Source organism: Fringilla coelebs (genome assembly GCF_963513975.1).
Source record: "Fringilla coelebs genome assembly, chromosome: 30".
Taxonomy (NCBI): Eukaryota; Metazoa; Chordata; class Aves; order Passeriformes; family Fringillidae; genus Fringilla; species Fringilla coelebs.
In genome coordinates this window covers 504,304-523,512 of record NC_140056.1, presented here as the reverse complement: position 1 = coordinate 523,512, position 19,209 = coordinate 504,304, and the positions used below count along the sequence as shown (strand labels likewise).

At 53.4% G+C, this 19,209-nt stretch overlaps 1 protein-coding gene across 1 annotated transcript; it reads right to left on the bottom strand.

Moving 5' to 3' along the window:
• Positions 1 to 1,788: 1,788 nt before the first annotated feature.
• Positions 1,789 to 4,046, bottom strand: LOC311164137 (interferon-induced protein with tetratricopeptide repeats 2-like; the record flags this gene model as incomplete). The annotated part of the gene is made up of 2 exons (XM_084223471.1): positions 1,789 to 3,160; positions 4,027 to 4,046. 2 exons carry the CDS (start codon positions 4,044 to 4,046, stop codon positions 1,789 to 1,791), a joined length of 1,392 nt encoding a protein of 463 aa, XP_084079597.1.
• Between the last annotated feature and the right edge of the window lie 15,163 nt (positions 4,047 to 19,209).

Below are 19,209 nucleotides of genomic sequence, written 5' to 3'. Positions count from 1 at the left end.
AGACCTGGGAGTTGGTCTTGTCCTGGCATTTGCACACCAATGCTCACAAGTAGAAGAAATGCAGGTTGTCTCCGTGGCCTCTGGCAGCTTATATGAAATAATGTTTTGCCTTTTATCTTTCAGCTTAACTAAGACTTTTAATGGGATTTTATAGTGCAATTTATTTTTATTATCTAATGCTGAGCTGAATGTAGTATTGGTGAAGACAGTAACAAGCAGGATTTGTTCAGTGTTAATCATTAAAAAAACTCTAGAGAATTGGCATTTTCACTAATATCTGTTTTTCTCCCTGTGTGAAGTAGAGCAGTCACAAAATGAGGGTCAGTTGGTTGGGGTTTTCAGGACTCTGTAGGATGTTCTTGGCACAGCAGTGTCTGAACTTTGTCAGAATCCAGGCTTTCCATCAGCACAGTCTGTCCCACCTGGCTGGTGGTGCAGCTGGAATCCTGAGGATGGCAGTGTTGGACTGGGCTGGTGGGCAAAAGCCTTTCTTCAACGAACTGCCCGAGGGACTTTGGCTCCTCTGAAGGAGCACTTCTGGTACTGTGTTTGCAGGGAATTCCATAGAGGAGGGTGTAGGTGCAAAGCCAAAGGATTCCTGGGCAGCCCAAAGGAATTAGTGCTGGTGAGGGGAGGGAGGGTGGTCAGTGGGGGTGGGAGTCCTGCTTTCCCAGGTCAGGATCTGGGACCTTGCCCAGTGCTGTGTGAAGACACCTGTGCAACACACACGAGTTTATCAAGTGGCTGTTTCTATTGAGCTCTGGAAAACTGTCCTGGCTGTGCAGTTCAGTAAATTCTGATGTTTTACACAACCCACAGTTTTGTGTTCTCTGACTCGTGGTTTTAGCTTGTGTATTTTCACCAGGCATGTGTGGCCTCACTGGAGGCACTGCCCTGGTCCCTGTGGCACTGCTCTGTGGGGACAGGCAGCTTTGGGGACATCTGAGGAAGCCACCCCCACTCAGGTACTGCTGGGCACAAAGGTGACCCTGGCAGTGCCTGGGCACGTGACTGGGATGGGGGGTGCCCACCTGTGCCTGCAGGTAAGGGAACGAATTCCAAGTGCGAAGGGCCTGGGGGGATGAAGAATGAGAACAGTGAGGAGAGGGTGGATCTTTGGTGTTCCATCCTCTGGATGCTTCAGGCTGCAAGAAGACACCAGGAAGGAGAAATCATGCTGAGAAATATTTATTAATCAAAGATTTTTAAAAGCCTCAGTTTGGCTCCAGAAACAGGGACGGGAATGTCATTCTTGGTGGGAACCAGTACAAAAAAGCTGCTGGTTTATGTCCAGGCAGGGGCAGGCATGTGTGTGCTTCTGAGGATTAATGCAGATAAAATCACCCTTGTGGGCTCCTTAATCAGCAGCATTTAATGCATTTGGACAGGCCAGTGACCATCTATGTCCTGTACAGAAGGACTTCACCTTCATCATGGCTCCTCACTGATCTTGTGGAGGAATTCACCTCCTGGTTCATTGCAAATGGTAGAACTCTTATCATTAACGAGCTGATTTCTCACATTGCCCTAATCAGCTCCAAGGGAAAGATGCAAGTCCACACCTGCAGAAGATTGTGTTCAGACCCCCTAAGACAAATTCTTCCCTCTTGTTTTCATTCCTCTGGGAGCAGCAGCACACAGCAGCGTGTGGAGGGTCTGGGCACTTGGTTACCCACGGGTGGGCCTGGATTTGAGGCTGAGCAATGGGACGGCGTGGGGAGCTGACAGAACACCAGGTCCATGTGTGGAATGGGCCTGCTGTGCAGAGCCAGACAGTCCTTTTAGCCTTTAGCCTTGGGAGAAGTCATGCCAGAGTTTCTGTGGGATGGGGTAATCCTCATCATCTAAACCGAGCACAGCAGGTTCCACGGGCAGGTGCTTGTCGGCGTCTTTGAGGAAGCGGTGGATGGCGTTGGCAGCGTCGGTGTCGCCGTTGTGCTGGTAGGTCTCAGCCATCTTCAACAGCCTGTGCCCACATTCCCTCCGCTGGTCTGTCTGCACGGGAATTTTGTAGCATTCCATGAACTTGGCCTTTGCCTCAGCCTTGCATTTCTCCCGGTAGAGGAAGAAATCTCCCCAGAAGAGATTCAGGGCTTGCTGGCATCTGAGGCTCAGGGTGTCGATATTCCTCTGCAGCTCCTCGTAGATCTTTTCTTCTTGTGCTGGCTTTTTTACACCAAGGAACTCTGCCAGCTGCAGCTTGACAAGTGTAAGGTCAAGGCCTGGATGTTCCTGAACAATTTGCTGGAGTTCCCTGACGGCTTTACGCCGTATCCCATCCCTGTCTCTCTGATTTGCTTTGACCCACTCTTGTTTGTAGCACTTGGCCAAGGCCTGGTAGAGCAGGTGGTAACCTGGGTCCCGCTGCAGGGCTCCCTGGATGATCCTAATCGCTCGCTCTGTTGACCGTGGCATCCAGAACAAAGCTGATAGTTTGAGGACCTCGGGGTCAGGGCTTCTCTCTTCACATTCTTTAACTAAGCCAATGGACTTCTCCCCATCTACTTTTTCAAGTAGCCTGGCCAAATAAATTTTGGCTCTGTAGTTATCTGGCTGCTTGTTGACAACTCTTTCCAACTGGAATCTGGCTTCTTCTTCAATATCAGGTTGCCAGGAGAAATTGCAGGAGGAATAAAGAGCCATTGCAAGCCCAGTCCGGAAGGAGCTGTTGTCTGGCTCGAGCATCAAGGCCGTGTTGAAGCACTCTCTTGCCCGTTCCCCGTTTCGGGCTCTGATGGCCAGCAGGGACCAGCCTTTGAGGGCCTGGACGTGCGGGATCAGCCGCACGTCCCAAGGAGTTGGGCAGAGCTGCTGAAGTTGTCTCAGGCAGGTTTCAGCCTCCTGGTAGGAGCCCTGGAGGTAGTGGACCCAAGCATAATTCCCGTAGGTGATCAAAGAGCCAGCAGTAGATGTCAGCAGATGCTTCTCGTGGTTGTGCTCCTCAGCAGCTTTGAGGCTCTGCAGAGCTTCCTCACTCTGCTTGTTCAGCTGGTGCAGGTAGGCCTGGAGCCCCAGCAGGGCCACCTTGTTCTCGTGGGCTGTGTGCTTGATCTCAACATCCAGCTTCTGCAGGAGATGCCAAAGACTGAAAGAGTCAACACCCAGCTTCCAGGTGAAGTGACACTGAAGGGTATCCAGCATCTCCTTCAGCTGCTCGTTGCTGCAAAGAGGAAATGGTGAGGAGTTATTGAAGGGTGTGCCACACAAAGGGAGAAAAGAGGGGTGAGGTGGAGGAGAAGACTCTCCAGGTACTCAACATATCCTTGCACTCAGGGTATTAAAGAACCTGAAAGTCCTTGTTCCAATCAGCCCATTTTTCAGGGAGCTCTCTGAGCCTTCCCGTTAAAGAACAGCAAGCCAGGAATGGAGTCACCAGTGCCTGGAGCCAGGGCTGCTCTCTCACCTAAGGCAAAGGCCCTTGGATGGGCTGAAAAAAGGGTGAGTAGAGCCAGCCCCACCCACAAGGTGAAAGACTGGTTTCTCCTGTTTCACCCTCTGTGGGGAGGAAGCAGGGATTGTGTCTTCAGCTGAAGGGTGAAGAAATGGCTCAGAAAAGAGCCCAGCAAGGTAAGGAAAGTGTTAGATTAGACTGGAGTGTTTCCTCCATGAGAAAAGGCTGAGAGAGCTGAGACTGTTCAGCTCAGAGAAGAGAAAGCTCAGAAGCATTGTAGAGCTGCAGAAATACCTGAAGGGAGGGTACAAAGTAGTGCCAGGCTTTTTTAGTGGTGTCAAGTGCCAGGGCAAAAATGGCACAAAACAAGCCCAGAAAGCTCCATCTGGACATCTGGAAAATGAACTGTGAGAAGAAGAGAGGCCTTGCACGTTTTTCCTGGACAGGTTGTGCAGTCTCCACCCTCAGAGAGACTCCAGAGCTGTCTGGATGCAGCACCTTGGACAAGGTGACTTTGAGAGGCCCTTTCCAGCCTTGACCATGGCGAGGTTCTGAGCAGGATGCTGTGCTGAGCCTTGTCCCCCCTCACCCTGCAGCTGTGGGAGCTGTGACAAGAAGGGATGCTGTGCACTCACCTCAGTTTTCCTGTGGCCATGGTGTCACTGTTGAGGGACAAGGATTTGGCTGCACCTCGTCCACCCAGCAGCAGATCCTGGGCAGGACAGTCTGTAAGCTAGGGACTCAGACTTAAATAAGAAAGCTCTCTCCTGGGTGGAGTCAGATGGAACCACCTGCCTAGGATGAAACGAAACAGGAAGAGCTTAAACCAAAAATGAAAGTATTCTCTCCGTATCTGGAAGTTATCACCTTCCCTCCATAAAGGGTACTGGGGTCTGGATAGACAAGAGAGGGAAGGCTGTGGTCAGAGCAGCAGGGTCTGGGCTCCCCCTGGAGATCTCCTCCCTGCTGAAAAGGACTTTGGTGTACAGCTTTTAGCAAGGGCCTGTGTGGGGTGATGGAGGCTCAGAAGGGAAAGGTGACATCACCGTTAGCAGTGATGAGCCAAAGGCTCCAGTGACTCTGCAGGACTTTGTCATCAGGGTCTGCCCTGGCAGTTGTGCTGGAGTTTCTCATCTGCCTGTCACCGAAACTGCCCAGAAAAAGGGGGTGGCAATTGCAGTTGCATGGTTTCATGTGAGGTACAGGAGTGCACCTGGGGAAAACCCCAAAAAATCCTTCCCTAAGGAGCAGGAAGTGCTGAGAGAGCGCAGGATGCTGAGCTGGAGATGGCCCCAGGGCTATCAGCAACTCACCAGGAAGCCACTGCTAACCACTGAGGTTTTGGCAGGTGACAGAAACCAGTGGAAGTGACAGAAAAAATACAGGTAAAATGCAGGCCACGTGGTATATCTGGGTGTAATGGAGGATTGCAGCCCTGGGAAGAAAGATTCCAGTAGAGGAAATACCAGAACATACATTTTAAAAAGTAGCTTCTAGTCAGCTCTAGACAGAGAAGGAAGAAACCACCAGCCTTAGAATCACATTCCTCCCAGCAAAGAAGAAAAAACCCATCACTATTTCCCCCTCAGGATGCTGATGAGTCACTGCAGCAGCGCAAAGGAAGGAGGAGAATTTACTGCTGGAGGAGCAGGGTAGATGCTTTTATCCCCTGTTTATTTTTTTCTATTGCTGACAACCTTGAATAGAAAATGAGTAATTTGGCTATTAGTGTTAGCACTGCTGGATGAACAATGAGTGATTGCTCTATCTTGATTAGGCAGAAGCATTAATTAGACAACGGGTAACATCTAATTCTTGAATCTTCACATCAGCATCTTCTTTCAGCATCTTTCTGTGCATTTGGGCTTGACCAAGCTGCTTTTCTCTTGCCTGAGGCGGCCAGGATGGGGCTGTGTGAGTTGGGTGCTGGGCAGAGGTTTTGTCTCCCTGGGCTGGGGCAGAACTGCAGGATGGAGGAGAGAATTCACTGCTCCAATCCTTCAGGCCTTGACAACAGTTCTTGGCTACTTCTGCTAATATTAGGGCTGGTTTGAGGATGATTACAGTTCTGTGCAACAGCTATTAATATCATACAAAGCTTGGATGGAAGTCAAAAATAACAGCAAATGAGAAAACTACCAACCAGCAGCCAAATAGGAAGTACAGGCAGGGCTTGGTGTTGTGGAAGATAAATGGTGGGAAGGAAAAGCAAAAGAGCTGCAATGAGATGCAGAGGAAAAAATAATACAAATATTTTTGTTGGTGGTTTGAAAACAGTCCTTGGCTTCAAAACATTCTGTTACATCAAATAACACTGATCGAATTCTGAGCTGGTTGAAAGGAAATCCTGGCTCATTTGTCCAGAAAAGCACCTGTTTGTTTTAAAGTTCCTTCAGCTGATTCTGGGCCACAAGGAAGGGGCTCTGAACCAACACAGTGAGCTGCAATGTGGAGCAGGAAAGAGAACCTGGAAAAGCTGTTCTGCAAAGAGTGCTGCAGCCTTGGGAAGCTTCAAGAAGCTTCAAGAAGCTCCATCTCAGTAGCCAAGGCCAGAACTAAAAATACTTTGAGGTGTGGCTGCAGAATTTCCCTGACACAGTCTGAGTCCTGGCTGAACATCTGTTAATTGTCTCTAACTTCCTTACTGGCACTCAAGCCCAGGTGAGGCTGCCATGAGTAAGAGGACAGGTGACAAAAGGGGTTTTCTGTTTGTCACAGTTTCTATTGCACCTTTTCAGCTCCCATTGGACAGCTGCTCCCACGGGGAGTACCAACCTCCCCGGGGAAGAAGGGAGCAAAAGCAGGCTGTAAACCTGATATATCTTTAACATTTAACCTTGCACAGAGGTGTTTAATTCATGGCTCTGTACAAATCCCTGCCGGGAAACCTGGGGTCTCCACCTGCCTGGAAAGTTGAGGAGAGAATCCTCTGCTATCAAGGTGCTGAAGGCCTGGCACAGGTGCCCAGAGCAGCTGTGGCTGTCCCTGGAAGTGTCCAAGGCCAGGCTGGATGGGGCTGGGAGGACCCTGGTCTGGTGGAACCGTGGCAGGGGTGTGGAGCTGGAGGAGTTTTAGATCCCTTCCAAAGTAAACCTTTCTATGACCTCAGTATTTTGGATGAGACCACAGCAGGTAATGTTTCTCCCAGAAAAGGGCTTAGGAACTTCAAAAATGCCCATTCCTCTCCCTGCCTGTTCACTGACAAGCTCTCCCGAGCACAGGGGCTGCTGCAGGACTCGGTGCCAGCAGATGGCAGAGGCTCCCCACGGATGACACTGCTGGGTTTGTGCAGCGCCGCTCCCTCCCCAGCCTGGGAAAAAACAGATGCTTTTCACTGCTTTCAGGTTTCTGCCTCGCAGCTGGATTGTTTTTTATCCATATTGCATCCCTCTCCCCTTTATTTGGATGAAAATATCTATATTTGGGAAAGAGGTGGTTTCCCAAGGAAGGAAACAGAGCAGGACCTTAGAGAGCTGCCTGGGGAAGGTGTTCATCCTCCTGAGCTGAGCAGGGCCCAAGGGAAGGCCTGGGCAGGGTTTAAAATTAAAAAGGAAATATTTTTAATGTAATATAGGCAAAAACTGTGAACCAGTAATGCTGCCTCAGCACAATATTTGCTCTCCTTGTTTCCAAAGGCTTTGGGCGTGCAGCCGCTGTGCCCACCCTGGCTCTTCCTCGCTCCAGCCGTGGTGCTGGGATGTACTGGCTCCCCTGGACAAAGGTGGTCTGGACTTTCTGCCTTGCTCTCCCCTGAGTGCTGGGTGACCACCGAGCCTGGCTTTGCTGCTGTGGGGTGGGGAACAGCTGCACTCCAGACACTCCTGGCTCCCCCAAACCGACAGGGGATGCTGGTGATGCGTGTCTCTCCTGGGCAGCCACTCCAGCAGAAAATGGAGCTGTTGTGCATTTCAAAGCCTTTCAAACACCTTCCAGAAGCAGAAGCGCCTTTCTCTCCTGAATTAATCCATCTCCAAAACCGTGCCTGCCTGTTTACAGCCGGGTGAGGCAGTGAGGTCACTGCAGAGCCTTGATCAGCGCGGCAGAAACGATTCCAGGGAGCAGAGCCGCGATGATAGCCAGGGGTTCAGTTAACTGCCCCCAGCCCAGGGTGTGTCCGGAGGGGCTGCAGGACACCGAGATACCAACGGCCTGCCCTGGCTGCTCAGGGAGGGCAGCTTATCTCCCAGAGCAAAGCCTTCCCTGCTATCAGCGCCCCAGAGACACTCAACTGTCTTCCAACTGCTCTGATGGGGCGATAACCCCGCAGCATTTGCTGCTCAGCCAGGCTGGGAAGATCCAGGGGCTCATCTGGGCAGGGAGAGCAGCAGCACCCTGGTGGGGAGCACTGGGAGAGGCTGGGACGCTGAGAGCTCTTAACTCTCCCTCTTGATCCAGCTTCTGCCCTGTGAGGGGCTGCAGCCTTCACCCCACCTGAGAGCGAGGAGCAGTTCAGGAAATTCAGAAAGGAAAGTTCAAAAAAAGGCAGTGAAAATTCAGGAGGAATTTCTTCCTGGAGAGGGTGGTCAGGCACTGGGAGGGGCTGGCCTCCTGGAGGGGTCCAGGGGATGACTGGACGTGGCCCTCGGTACTCTGGTGGGGGTGACAAGGTGGGGATCAGGCACAGCTTGGTCTCAGAGGCCTTTTCCAACCTGAGTCATCCAGGGATTCTGTGTGAAAGGCTGGAAGTGGCTTCTGCAGCTTGGAGCAGTTGAATTCAGACACCCCTCGAGGGTGTCAATGTTGTGATTTTGTTTGGGAACCTCCAGGACCCACTCAGCCACTCCAGGGGACTGGGAATGGTTCAGCTCAGAGCACAATGTGGGCACAGAGAGAGCAACCACTCTATTTTACTCTTTCTTTGTTGTTTACTCCCAAAATGAATCAATGAGACAGTGACCAGGCCCACCAGGAGAGGGTACGAGAGAGTCCATGGGATTTTTGGTGGTGTAAACTAATGAAAGCCAGAACATGAGGGAAAATCAGAATTTCTGATTCCAGCAGCTGGTCCAAAGGCATGTGGCCCTGCTATCAGGGCATAAAAGTAATGAAAATTGTGGTGTTCAGATTTGATAAGATTGCAGCAGCAGCAGCAGCTCTCGTGGCAATTAACAGAGGAGTTTCTGAGTGTGGAAGGAATTCGTGGATCTCAGTTGTTGTCCAGATAAGGAGCTGATGGAGGGTAATGCCAAGGAGGCTGAAATGTCCAAACTTCAAAGGGTGGTGGATCAGATGAGGGTTATAATTGAGGGAGGAGAGAAATCTCATTGTAGTCAGGAAAAAACAAGGTAGAGATGCACTAGAATTCATAGTGCACTTTCAGGTGATTTGGGTAAGATTAAATTCACTCAGCAGGTGCCAGAAAGCCAAGAAGGGAATCTTAACCCAGAGAGGGTGGAAAATAGTCGAGGAAGAATGCCAAAGGTTTCTCTTCAAACAGAGGCTGAAGATCAGAGAGAATGATGTGGTGTTGGGATTGGGAAAACAGCGGAACAAGCACTTGAACGTTGTTTGTCAGCACCACAGAGAATGAGAAACTGCAACGGTAATTGGGCGAGATCCAACCATCCCAAGCAAAGATAATTGAGCTAATTTACATCTACAACGATGTTCTGAGCGCTGTGCTCCCAGAAGAGGCTGTAAATACATAAAGTTTTATGGCTTTTGATACTGTTCCACATGGCCCATGAGAGAGGGAGAGAAACTCTTCGGGTAAAATCACCCCAGAGCGTGTCCAGGACCGCGACAAGCCCTGCACAGGGGACAGCTGTCTGTGCTTTCCTTGCAGAACAGAGGGACGAAGTGAAGTGTGGTTTTGACAGCTTAAAGAATTGGACCAGGAATGGTGGAACAGCTGCTGGATTGGGCAGGAGAATGTTTACTTCTCACCTCTGTTGGTGGAGGCTTCTGTAGATAGCATGGAAAGGAAGGTAATTTTAATTGCCATGAAATTAATAACTGCTCTCCCAGCCAGGGATGGAGCCTGGGTATCTCTGCAGACAGATCCTGAAAAATCCCTGCTCCCTCAAATGCTGTGTTTCTCTTGGGCTGCTGCTCTCCGAAATGGCAGCGCTCCCTCCTGAGGAGGATTTTACCTTTGCCAAAGTCCCAAACAAGAGATTGCATGATGTGATTTCCTGTGCGAGCAGGACTGGCTTTAACGACCCACTGAACCTCTCGGCCTTGAAGGCTGAGGTTTGTTTTCTTGAGCTTTAGCTTGGCACCAACCCAGCAAAGCCTTTGTGTCCTAACTTTTATCTAAACACACGCACAAAGAACGGGGAGAATAAAAACATGCGGTGTCTTCTAGAAAGAGAAAACAAACTCTGTCTCTCTCTCCCCCTAATTCTGAGTCTTCCTCCATCAGCTTTCAGGAAATAAAGGGACAGAGGTGAGCTGTTTTCTCTAAACTATGATTTCCCCCCAGTGAGACCAAGCTCCCTGCTCACTGCTCTGTCAAGCGGAGCTGGAGGTGGTTATTTCTCACCCAGGCACGTCTAACAGCCTCATCCATTTTTTTCTCCTGGCTTTTTCTCCTCTTTTTCAGCTCAGAGCACCTGAAGCTTTGAGAAGGCTGTCAGAGCCTTCCTGAGTGGTTTATTTTTAGCAGCACGAGCACGCTCCAGGCCCTGGGGAATGCTGTGAGTGGTGTAGAAACACTTGAAAATACCAAACTCCCCCTTTTCCACACAAGTGAGCTCTTAAACCTGCCCAGACTTTCTAATGGCTTCATCCAGTCCTCGCGGTCGTATTTCATTCCAGGGGTTTTATTTGATGTTTCAGCCCTGAGATGTCTCTCCCCATGTAAATGTTTGTCAGGTCCCTGGGCTCCCTCTCTGAAATCCTGAAACCTCTTCCCCGAGAGCCTTGGACGAGTCCCAGGGCACTGGGCTGGCTCTGCCCCCGTGGAAGGAGAGCCCCTGATTGCTTTCCCAGCCAATCTTCCTGGGGAGCAGCTCCTGAGCCCCTCGCTCCGAGGCTCTGCCGTGCGGGCTCTTCATCATTTCACCCTCTCATCCGGAGCTGGAACTCGGCAGCCAAGCAGAATTTCCTCTGAGCTGCAGATAAGCAGATCCTGGTGATAGGGAGGCCCTGCTCAAGCTGCCCTGGGGTTCCAGCTTTGAGAAAAGCCCCGAGGGCTGGAGGGGAAGGAAGTGTTTGATGCTGTGGACACAGGAGATGAAGAGAAAAACAATACCCAGGGATGCATCAGCCTTAAACACGCTCCCTGAGCTGCCCAGGGTGGGCATCCCAAAGCAGCTGCAGCCAGGCAAATGCTTTCTGAGCCCGTGTTTGGTGAGAATTCCTCAGGAACTGGCAACAAAGAGTCAGCTCATTGTGCAGGAAGCCTCAATCAGCCATGGAGAAAGCGGATCACATATTGAAAAATCAAGTTGTCTTTGTGAACAACATGAATGATCAGATTACCCAAAGCAAATCCCTGAAAAAGAACAATTCCAGGCTCTTCACTGAAGGCTCAGAGCACAGCTGAGTGCTGAGACATGAAACGTGTCAGGGCATGCACAGCATCGCTTCTTAGAAATCACAGCTCCTCTCAGCATCAGCAGAATTTAAAATTGTAATAATTTCCACCCCCAGAGAGCAGAGGGAAATGGCACCCAGTGTTATCTGAAAGATGGAGCAGGATAACAAAATTGTGGTCAAACCCAGCAGAAGATACTTTTAGTCAGACTGGCCCTTGAAAGAAAATCTTAGAAAAATCAATAACAAATCAAGGCCAGCCCAAATCGATAGCAAATCAAGGCCAAACAGATCCAGGACTTCTGGAGAAGCTCTCCCTAATTTCAGGCAGATCCATCTGTGCCCCAGCAACACAAACTAATGGAGGGCAGAGAACCACGGGCAAAAAGTTACACCATGGTTGTAAATGCACAGATTGGAGGAAAAAAATGTGATCCAAGGGTCCCAGGACACAGGGGAGAGACTGAGAGTGGGAAACCCTCCTTCTGGGGCCACCTGCCAGAGCAGCTGATGGCTGGGCAGAATGTCCAGGAACAGCCTGGGCCAGAGAGAGGCAGAGCAGGACAAGGACCTGCAGCTCAGGGACCTCGAGTGCCAGGTCCTGGCAGGATGGGAGCTCCTCGGGGAGGGTCCCTGGTGACCGCCCCAGCAGGGGGGACAGAGGGACACCCGCGTCCCCATCCCGGGAAAGGTGTCACAGCCCTGCCCACGCCTCCCAGGAGCTGCCTCCAGATGGTGCTCCAGCCAATTTTCTGGGATTTGAAAGGATTTGATTGTCCTGCGGATGGCTTTGCTGGGCTCAGCGGTAAGGAAGGAGGACGGCCCGTGCTGAGCCCTTGCAGGGAGCCTTCGGCTGCCTCTGCCCAGCTCTTCCTCGCTGTGAGCAGCTCCTGGTGCCCAGCAGCTCCTGGTGCCCAGCAGCTCCTGGTGCCCAGCAGCTCCTCATTCCCAGCAGCTCCTGGTGCCCAGCAGCTCCTCTTTCCCAGCTCCTCATGCCCAGCAGCTCCTCATGCCCAGCAGCTCCTCATTCCCAGCCCCTCATTTCCAGCTCTTCATTTCCAGCTCCTCATGCCCAGCAGCTCCTCTTTCCCAGCCCCTCATTCCCAGCAGCTCCTCATTCCCAGCCCCTCATTCCCAGCTCGTGCACTGAGAGCCCCCGAGGCTGGCCAGGAATGAGTCACAAGCAAGGTCCCCGTAGGAAAGGAGAATTATGGATTCATAACCTTGACCGTTCTGGGTAGGAAAGGTTTATTTGTGCAGTTTGCTGTATAAATAACCCAGAAAGCAGCAGCTTTGTTTTTCATGGTCTCAGGCTCGGCGTGTGGAGGAGCCTCATCCAAGCCCTGCTCTGGCCCTGGAGTGCTGGCCAGGGAGAGCAGTCCCTGTGTTTGTTTAATGACTCAGAATGCAAAACTCACCACAAGATAAGGCCAAGGAACGAGGTCAGTGACTCTGGGGCTGTGGGACAGCACCGAGGACCCCCCTGCTCCTCCCAGCCCTGGGGTCTCAACAATTACCCCCCATCCCTTCCCATGGGGCCTTCTCATGGATCTGGCTGTGCTGTATCTTGAGGAGAAAAGGGTTAAAAAGAAAGAGGAGCAATTTAGTGGAGAAAGGAAAGATTTGAGGTCAAAGAGCAAAATGTTCCCAGAGGGATTCAGGGAGGGAACCTGTGGAGTCACCAAAGAGAGGGCTCCAGGGAGAGACTGAAATCCTGCAAGGGAAATTAACCCCGTGCAGGCAGGGTCAAGCCTGGCACTCTAAATCTGCCAGCTGGGACGATGTTGTAGCACTCCTGTTGGGCAGGGAGGAGGGGTCAGGGATGGTGGACCAGGACTGTCCTTGCTGGCCAGGCTGAGGGGACCAGCCCTGAGTGCTGCCCCACAGGAGGCTCCTGGCTGCTCCCATCCCCAGCCCTGGAACAGGAGACTCCCCGTGGTGTGGGGACAGGGAACAGCATCAGTGAAGAGCTTTTCCATCGTGTGGGATTGTTTCCAGCTCTCCCCCACTCAGTGCTCTTCTCCCTTCCACAGGAACAGCTCCAGCTGCTTTTTTTATTACGGGACCTGAGTGCAGGAAGGGGGCAAAGACTCTTTTACACCAAGGGTGGTGCTGAGAGGTCTGGCAGGGGTGAGCCAGGTCTGACAGGAGCCTGCAGAGCCTGCTGGGGAGCAGCTAATGAGCCTGGAGACCCTGCCAGCCCCAGGCACAGAGAGCTTTGCAGAGTGAGTGGAAAAAAGGCAGGGAGTGACCAGAAAGGCCGTGCTCAGCACTTGGGGGGCGTTCATCCCCTTTCTCCCATTGCAAAGGGCCCTTCCCCAGGTGGCTTTGCCTTCCCTTGGCCTGATTTGCAGAGCACTCAGGATTCCAACAAATCTGTAGAACTGGATCCTTCCCTGGCCCAGCCCACTCTTCCTTCAGCCCTTATCTGCCCTTACCTGTCTCCACTAGGTCGCTTTAAAAGTCCCAGACACTTCCTTCCTTTGTTTGTCTTGGCCTGAAAGGGAAATGTCTTGTGTGTCAAAGGTTTAGTGCAGATTCCTGTCCAAGCTCTTTACTACCTCTGGCCTTGGTAAATCAAACTCCTTCTCCCAGCTGGGGGTTTGCAGAGTGAATCAGATTCTCTCCCCACGTTCTCCCTCTCCTGCCTGCACATGGGATTGAGATGGAGCAGCAAAACAAGGGGTTAAATCCCTCCAGGCTGCTGCAAATTTGGGAAAAGAAGCTGTGGGTTCCAAATACACAGAGGCAGAATTTCTCAGGGCTGTGCCACTGTCTCAGCTGTCCTTTCTCTTTAGGAAAATCCCCTGGGCTTGGAGACCCAAAGCAGGACAGGGGGCAGAGCCTGGCTGGGCTCTGCTCGAGCTCTGAGGAAGGATTTCTCCATGGAACGGGTGCTCAGGCCTTGGCAGGGGCTGCCAGGGGGGTTTGGAATGCCCATCCCTGGAGGTGGCACTCGGGGCTCTGGGCTGGGGACAAGGTGGGGATTTGGCACAGGTTGGGTGGGCACTGGGCTGGGGGCAAGGTGGGCTCTGGGCACAGGCTGGGTGGGCACTGGGCTGGGGACAAGGTGGGCTCTGGGCACAGGCTGGGTGGACATTGGGCACAGGTTGGGTGGGCATTGGGTGACAAGGTGGGCACTGGGCACAGGCTGGGTGGGCTCTGGGCACAGGCTGGATTCTATGGTCCCTCAGAGCTTTTCCAGCCTCAGGGATTCTGGAATTCTGTGACCTCAGTGCTCTTTCCCCGGGGCACACAGGACACTGACAGTTCCTGCCACCCTGGAGGAGCGGAGCCCATGGTGGGCCTGAGATGCTTCCAGAGGGATCTGGAATCCAGAGGGATCCAGAGGGACTCTGATCTCCGGGTCCATCCCGCTTTGCCTGCTGGGCTGGGAGCAGAGGAGGCGCCGTCCCTGGAGCAGCACGGAGGCAGCAGGGGCAGAACCAGAGCCGGGGAGGGCTGGGCTGGGTGGCCACAGGCAGGAGGTGCTTCAGTTGGGAGCCCCTTCCTCTGCAGATGAGCACCTTGATGTCAGCTCCCCGCGCTCTGTGCGGTCGCTCACACCTGACTGCGGCAGAGCTGGGGCTGGCAGCTGCTGAAACCACAGCCCGGGGGAAGCCAGCTCCCTCCTGAGACAGCAGCCTGAGCTGCAGCAAAACAAACCCTGCCAGCCTCCCCACAGCCCGGGCAAACAGGAAACTGCTGCAGGGCTGAAGGGCAAGGGTGCAGGCCCTGGGCAGGGATGGACCCCAGGCCCCTGTGAGTCATTTCCAGGTCAACACTCGGGCTCACCTGGCCAGCTGATGCACTGGCATCCCTAGCCAAGGCAGGGCATCACTGGGCACTGGCACTGCCTGCCCTGAGCTCTGCCTCCAGATGGAACGTTAAACTGCTGCAGCACCTGCCCCAGCAGTGCCTCAGGTGCTGGTGCTGCCGTTAGAGCCACCAGGAAAACTGGGCAAGAGCCAAGAGATGGGTTCAGCCCTGGTTTCCTCCGTGCCAGCGCCGCTCTGCCTGCCCCAGGGCTTCAGAGTGAGCCACATTCCTTTTCCTGCCCCACAATGCCCCTTCCAGCTCTGAGCTCCTCCAGGAATGTGGAATAAATCAGAACCCCAGGATGGTTTGGGTTGGAGGGGACTTCAAACCCATCTCATTCCACGTCCCTGCCGTGGACAGGGACAGCCCCACCTTGCCTGGTTTGCCCCTCTCTGACAGCTCCAAAAGGAAGCACGATGAGGAAGAGCAGCCTCTCCTGCTGCTCTGGCCAGGACCTGAGGCTGGAGGGGGCAGGAGGAGGACTCTGACCTCAGCAAGGCACCTCCACGTTTCTCCACCTCTGTTTTTCCATCCTGGTCCCGTCCTGCACTCCCTCAGCACATGAGAATGCTCGGAGTGTTTCACCACCACTGCTCAAAGCTTTCCCTTGTTGAAATTCCCAGAACCAGCCTGGAGCTCCCTCGGTTCAGCACCTGCCTGTTGGTGACATTTAATCCATCTGTGGTGATTTGGGACTGTCACAAAGGCACAGCAGGACCTTGTTGATGGCAATGCAAGAGCAAACAGCCACTTCTGTGGCTGCTCCTGCTGCGCCCAGCCCGAGCTGCTCCTGGCCCTGGCACTCCCAGGCTGCGGCAGGAGCCAAGAGCCACCCCGGGACACGGGGGGATGATGGATTTCAAAAGTGGCCGGGAAATTTCTCATACATTTCCTGCAAGGTTTGAAGTCAGTCCTCCCTGTATGACACCTCATCCCTCCTCTTCGCAGCTGCTTCTCATTTTCCAACCATAGTCTTCCTGTTTTGTTAGCTTTTAATTTTTATTTTTTTTTAAATCATTTTTTGGGAAGGTGGGGGGCTCTGTTTAACAGCTGCACACAATTCCCCCCTGGCCATGCCTGCACCCATCACTAAATATAGCCTCAGACAGGCCAAACAAATGAGCAGGGCTGGGGTTAATAATCATAAAATGGAGTTCAGCTGTCTCTGAACTGTGATTTACTGGGACCCAGGCCAGGCAAGATCCTCCTCACGCCCTCGCTGCAGAGTCGTCCACAGGGAGCAGCCCCTTCAAAAGGGGAGAAATGATTGGAAATGCCTTTTCTGCAGCTGAAACCTGAGATGGGAAATGGCTCCAGCAGATTTGCTGCTGGGTCAGGGCTCCAGGGCGGTGCTGGGCTGGATGCTGGGGGTGCCTCCTCCATCCTTGGAAGCTCAGAGCTCGGAGAACAGGTGAGGTTAACCTGCCTGTGCTCCCCTCTGGGGCTGCTGAAGGAACAGTGGAGCATCCCTGAACCAGGAATACGTGCCAGGGCTCTCCAGTGCATCCCACTGGGAAGGTCTCTGGGGCCAGAGGTGTGGGGGGCACGGATGTCTCATATCCAAAACCTTCCTGGTGTTTGTCACATGGACAGAGCCTGGGGACACTGAGCCCTTTTCTGAGCTGGGGCACCCTGAGAGCCCCCAGGGGTTGATATCTCTGTTCCCTGCTCAATGCCAACACTGGTGTGCAGCACCTGCAGAGCTGAAATTGTGCCCTGATTCCCACCAAAGGCTGGGCCAGGCTGCTGCCTCTGGAGCCTCAGACAGGGGCACAGGGCAGGGCTCTGTCGGGGGGCTGGGCCCCCCAGTTCTGCCCCTGGGTGCCCTGAACACCCTCCCTGCAGTGGCTGGCAGGAGGCCACGGTGCCACCCACACGTGTGGCACTGCCACCTCGGCCCCAGACGTGCAGCGGGTCTGGGTCTCTCCCCGGTGACCTCCCAGCTCCTCGGGGTATTTTTAGCCGCCGTTTCTCACAGCCATAACTCTTCTCCTGCTGCAGAAACAAACCTGCTCCTTCCCTGCCTTCTATGGAGAGCTGTGGCTGCGGGCAGCTCCCGTGCCTGCCTGCCCACGCTGCTGCTCCTGCAGCCTCAGCCTCGGCTGCTCTGCTTTGTGTCCGAGGGCACTGGCTGCTGGCAGCTCCTTCCCCGGGCAGGGGGGGCTCTCAGGGAGCCAGGGCTGGGCTCTTGTCAGCCGTGGGATGGCTCTGAGCGGGCTCAGGAGCCTGGGACACAGCAGCACAGCTTGGTCCCTGTGCCTGGGCTGGCAGGGAGGAGGTCCTGAAGGAGATTCGGGCATTGGGGTTTTCAGCAAAGCTCAGACTGTTACCCAAAGGTTTCCCAAAACCCATCTGCCCCTTTATGCTCCTAAACACCATCTGGGACCTGCTGTGGCCTCGCTGGTGACAGAAATGGCAGCCTGGACTTCCCACCTGCTCATCACAGAATGGGTTGGAAGGGAGCTCAGGGCCCATCCAGTCCCACCTCCCACCTTCCCAGGTCTCTTCACCTTTGAAACACAAAAGATATTCATCTTTCACCTTCTTTCTTCCTCCTGGGAGGCTTTGGTCAGTCATCTTAATTAGCCAGGCTTGCCTCACTTCCTCAGCTCTGGAAATTCTCTTTGTTGAGCGGGGCAGTGTCTCTGATCTGCCCCTGGCCTTTGAGCAGCTCCTGCCTCTCCTTACACCTAACCTGCAAATGATGCAAAGCTCCAACTAGGCAAAAGTTTGTAGCTCATTACAGGAGCTGGCTCAGCCCTGGAGAGGAGTGGCCCTGGCCTGGGCACTCAGTCCAGCGTGGCTGGTGGCCAAACTCCCTCCTCAGCACATCTTGCCCACGGCCATTGCCTTTCCCCTCAGATCTTTATCTGGGATCTCTATTTTATCTTTTTTCCCCTCCTGTTTCAGAATACCAGGTTCTTTTATCTGAGAACAGTGTCATAAAAATGCCATCAACAATTTTTTTCACCAGTGGGACTTGTGCAGGGCTGGCATCACTTGGCTTTTAGAGGTGGGAGAAGGATGACCACAGTCCTCCTTTTCCACTGCCATTGTTCCCATTGGCATGAAAGCATCATTAGTGCTTGGGCTGGAAATTGCCAGGACAGGTTGACTGTGATTCTGCAGCCCAGGAGCAGGGCAGGGAGCCCAGCTCCTCTCCCAGGAGAGTTTCTGTGCTCTCTGCACAAAGCAGGGCAGCCTCAGCGGATGAGGTGGAGTCTGTCCCTCTGGAAGGCTCCCGGGAGGATCCTCCTGGCTTCTGGAGATTTTCCTTCCCTCAGACAGAGGCAAAACCTGCAGCCAGCCCCACAGGAGGCCAAGAGGGGAGGGCTGGGCAAGGCAGGAAGAGCATCGCCCTCTCCTCCTGGAGCTGAACCCTGAAGGTCCTTCAGCAAGGTGAGGGCTTCACCCTTGGAAAAGTTTTGGGGTGGGAATTCCAGGTGGAAGGAGCCACCTCCTGGAAGGACTCAGGCTTGCAAGCACTGCAGGACAGCCCCTTGGTTTCCTCTCCTCTCTCCTGCTTTCCTTCTTGCACTCATCATCCTCATGAGCTCTTCCAGGTTGTGCTCCCACCGTGAGAGCAAAGCTCAGAGCTGTGGCCCCAGCTCCTGTCAGACCCAGCAGATGCTGCTGTGTCCCTGTCCCTCAGCATTTCAGACCCAGCCAATGCTGCTGTGTCCCTGTCCCTCAGCATTTCAGACCCAGCCGATGCTGCTGTGCCCCTGTCCCTCAGCATTTCTGCAGACTCAGAGCAGATGCTGCTGGAAGAAGCTGGGCCGAGGTTTTGCTGTCTTGGGTGGAAGTTCCCATCTTGAGCCGACCCTCAGGACTGTCAGATGAGGAAACAGAATTTTCTGAGCCCAAAATCCCAAAGGCCGTGTCTGGGAAGCTGTGTTCCAGGGGCTGAGCTCTGTCCCTGGCAGTGCCCTGGGATGGAGCTTGGAGCAGCCTGATTTAATGGAAGGTATCCCTGCCCAGGGCAGGGGGGAACAGGCTGAGCTTTAAGGCCCCTTCCAACCCAAACCATTCCGGGATTTCGTGTCTGGACGGTTTTATTTCCCTCATTTCCCACCTGCTCTCCCAGGCTGCCCCGTTTCCCTTCGTTTCTCACCGAGCAGCACAATTTCCCTTCCCACTGGGACCGGGAGCGCTGGGTTAACGCCGCCGTCATCGGGTGTCAGCGCTGCGCAGCCACTTAACCCTCTCCGGGACGGGAAAAACAAAAGGAGAGAGAGGAAGAACCGAATTCTGTGCCGGTGACACTTTCTCCCGGCCAACAAACAAAAGTTTTACGAGCTGAACCCTCTGGATGCTGCATTCCAGCTTGGTAACATTTCGGTAACACATTGCAAACGTTTGACTCATAGAAACTTGGACGGCTGCAGCCGGGGGAGGGGGAAGAGCGTCACATTCCCATTCCCGGGCAGGGTTTGGTTGTCGGATTTTTTTTTTTTTTTAAGAACTGAAACTTTTCTCTGTTTAATAAAAAAAAGTGTTCGAGGCTGACGATTTCCACC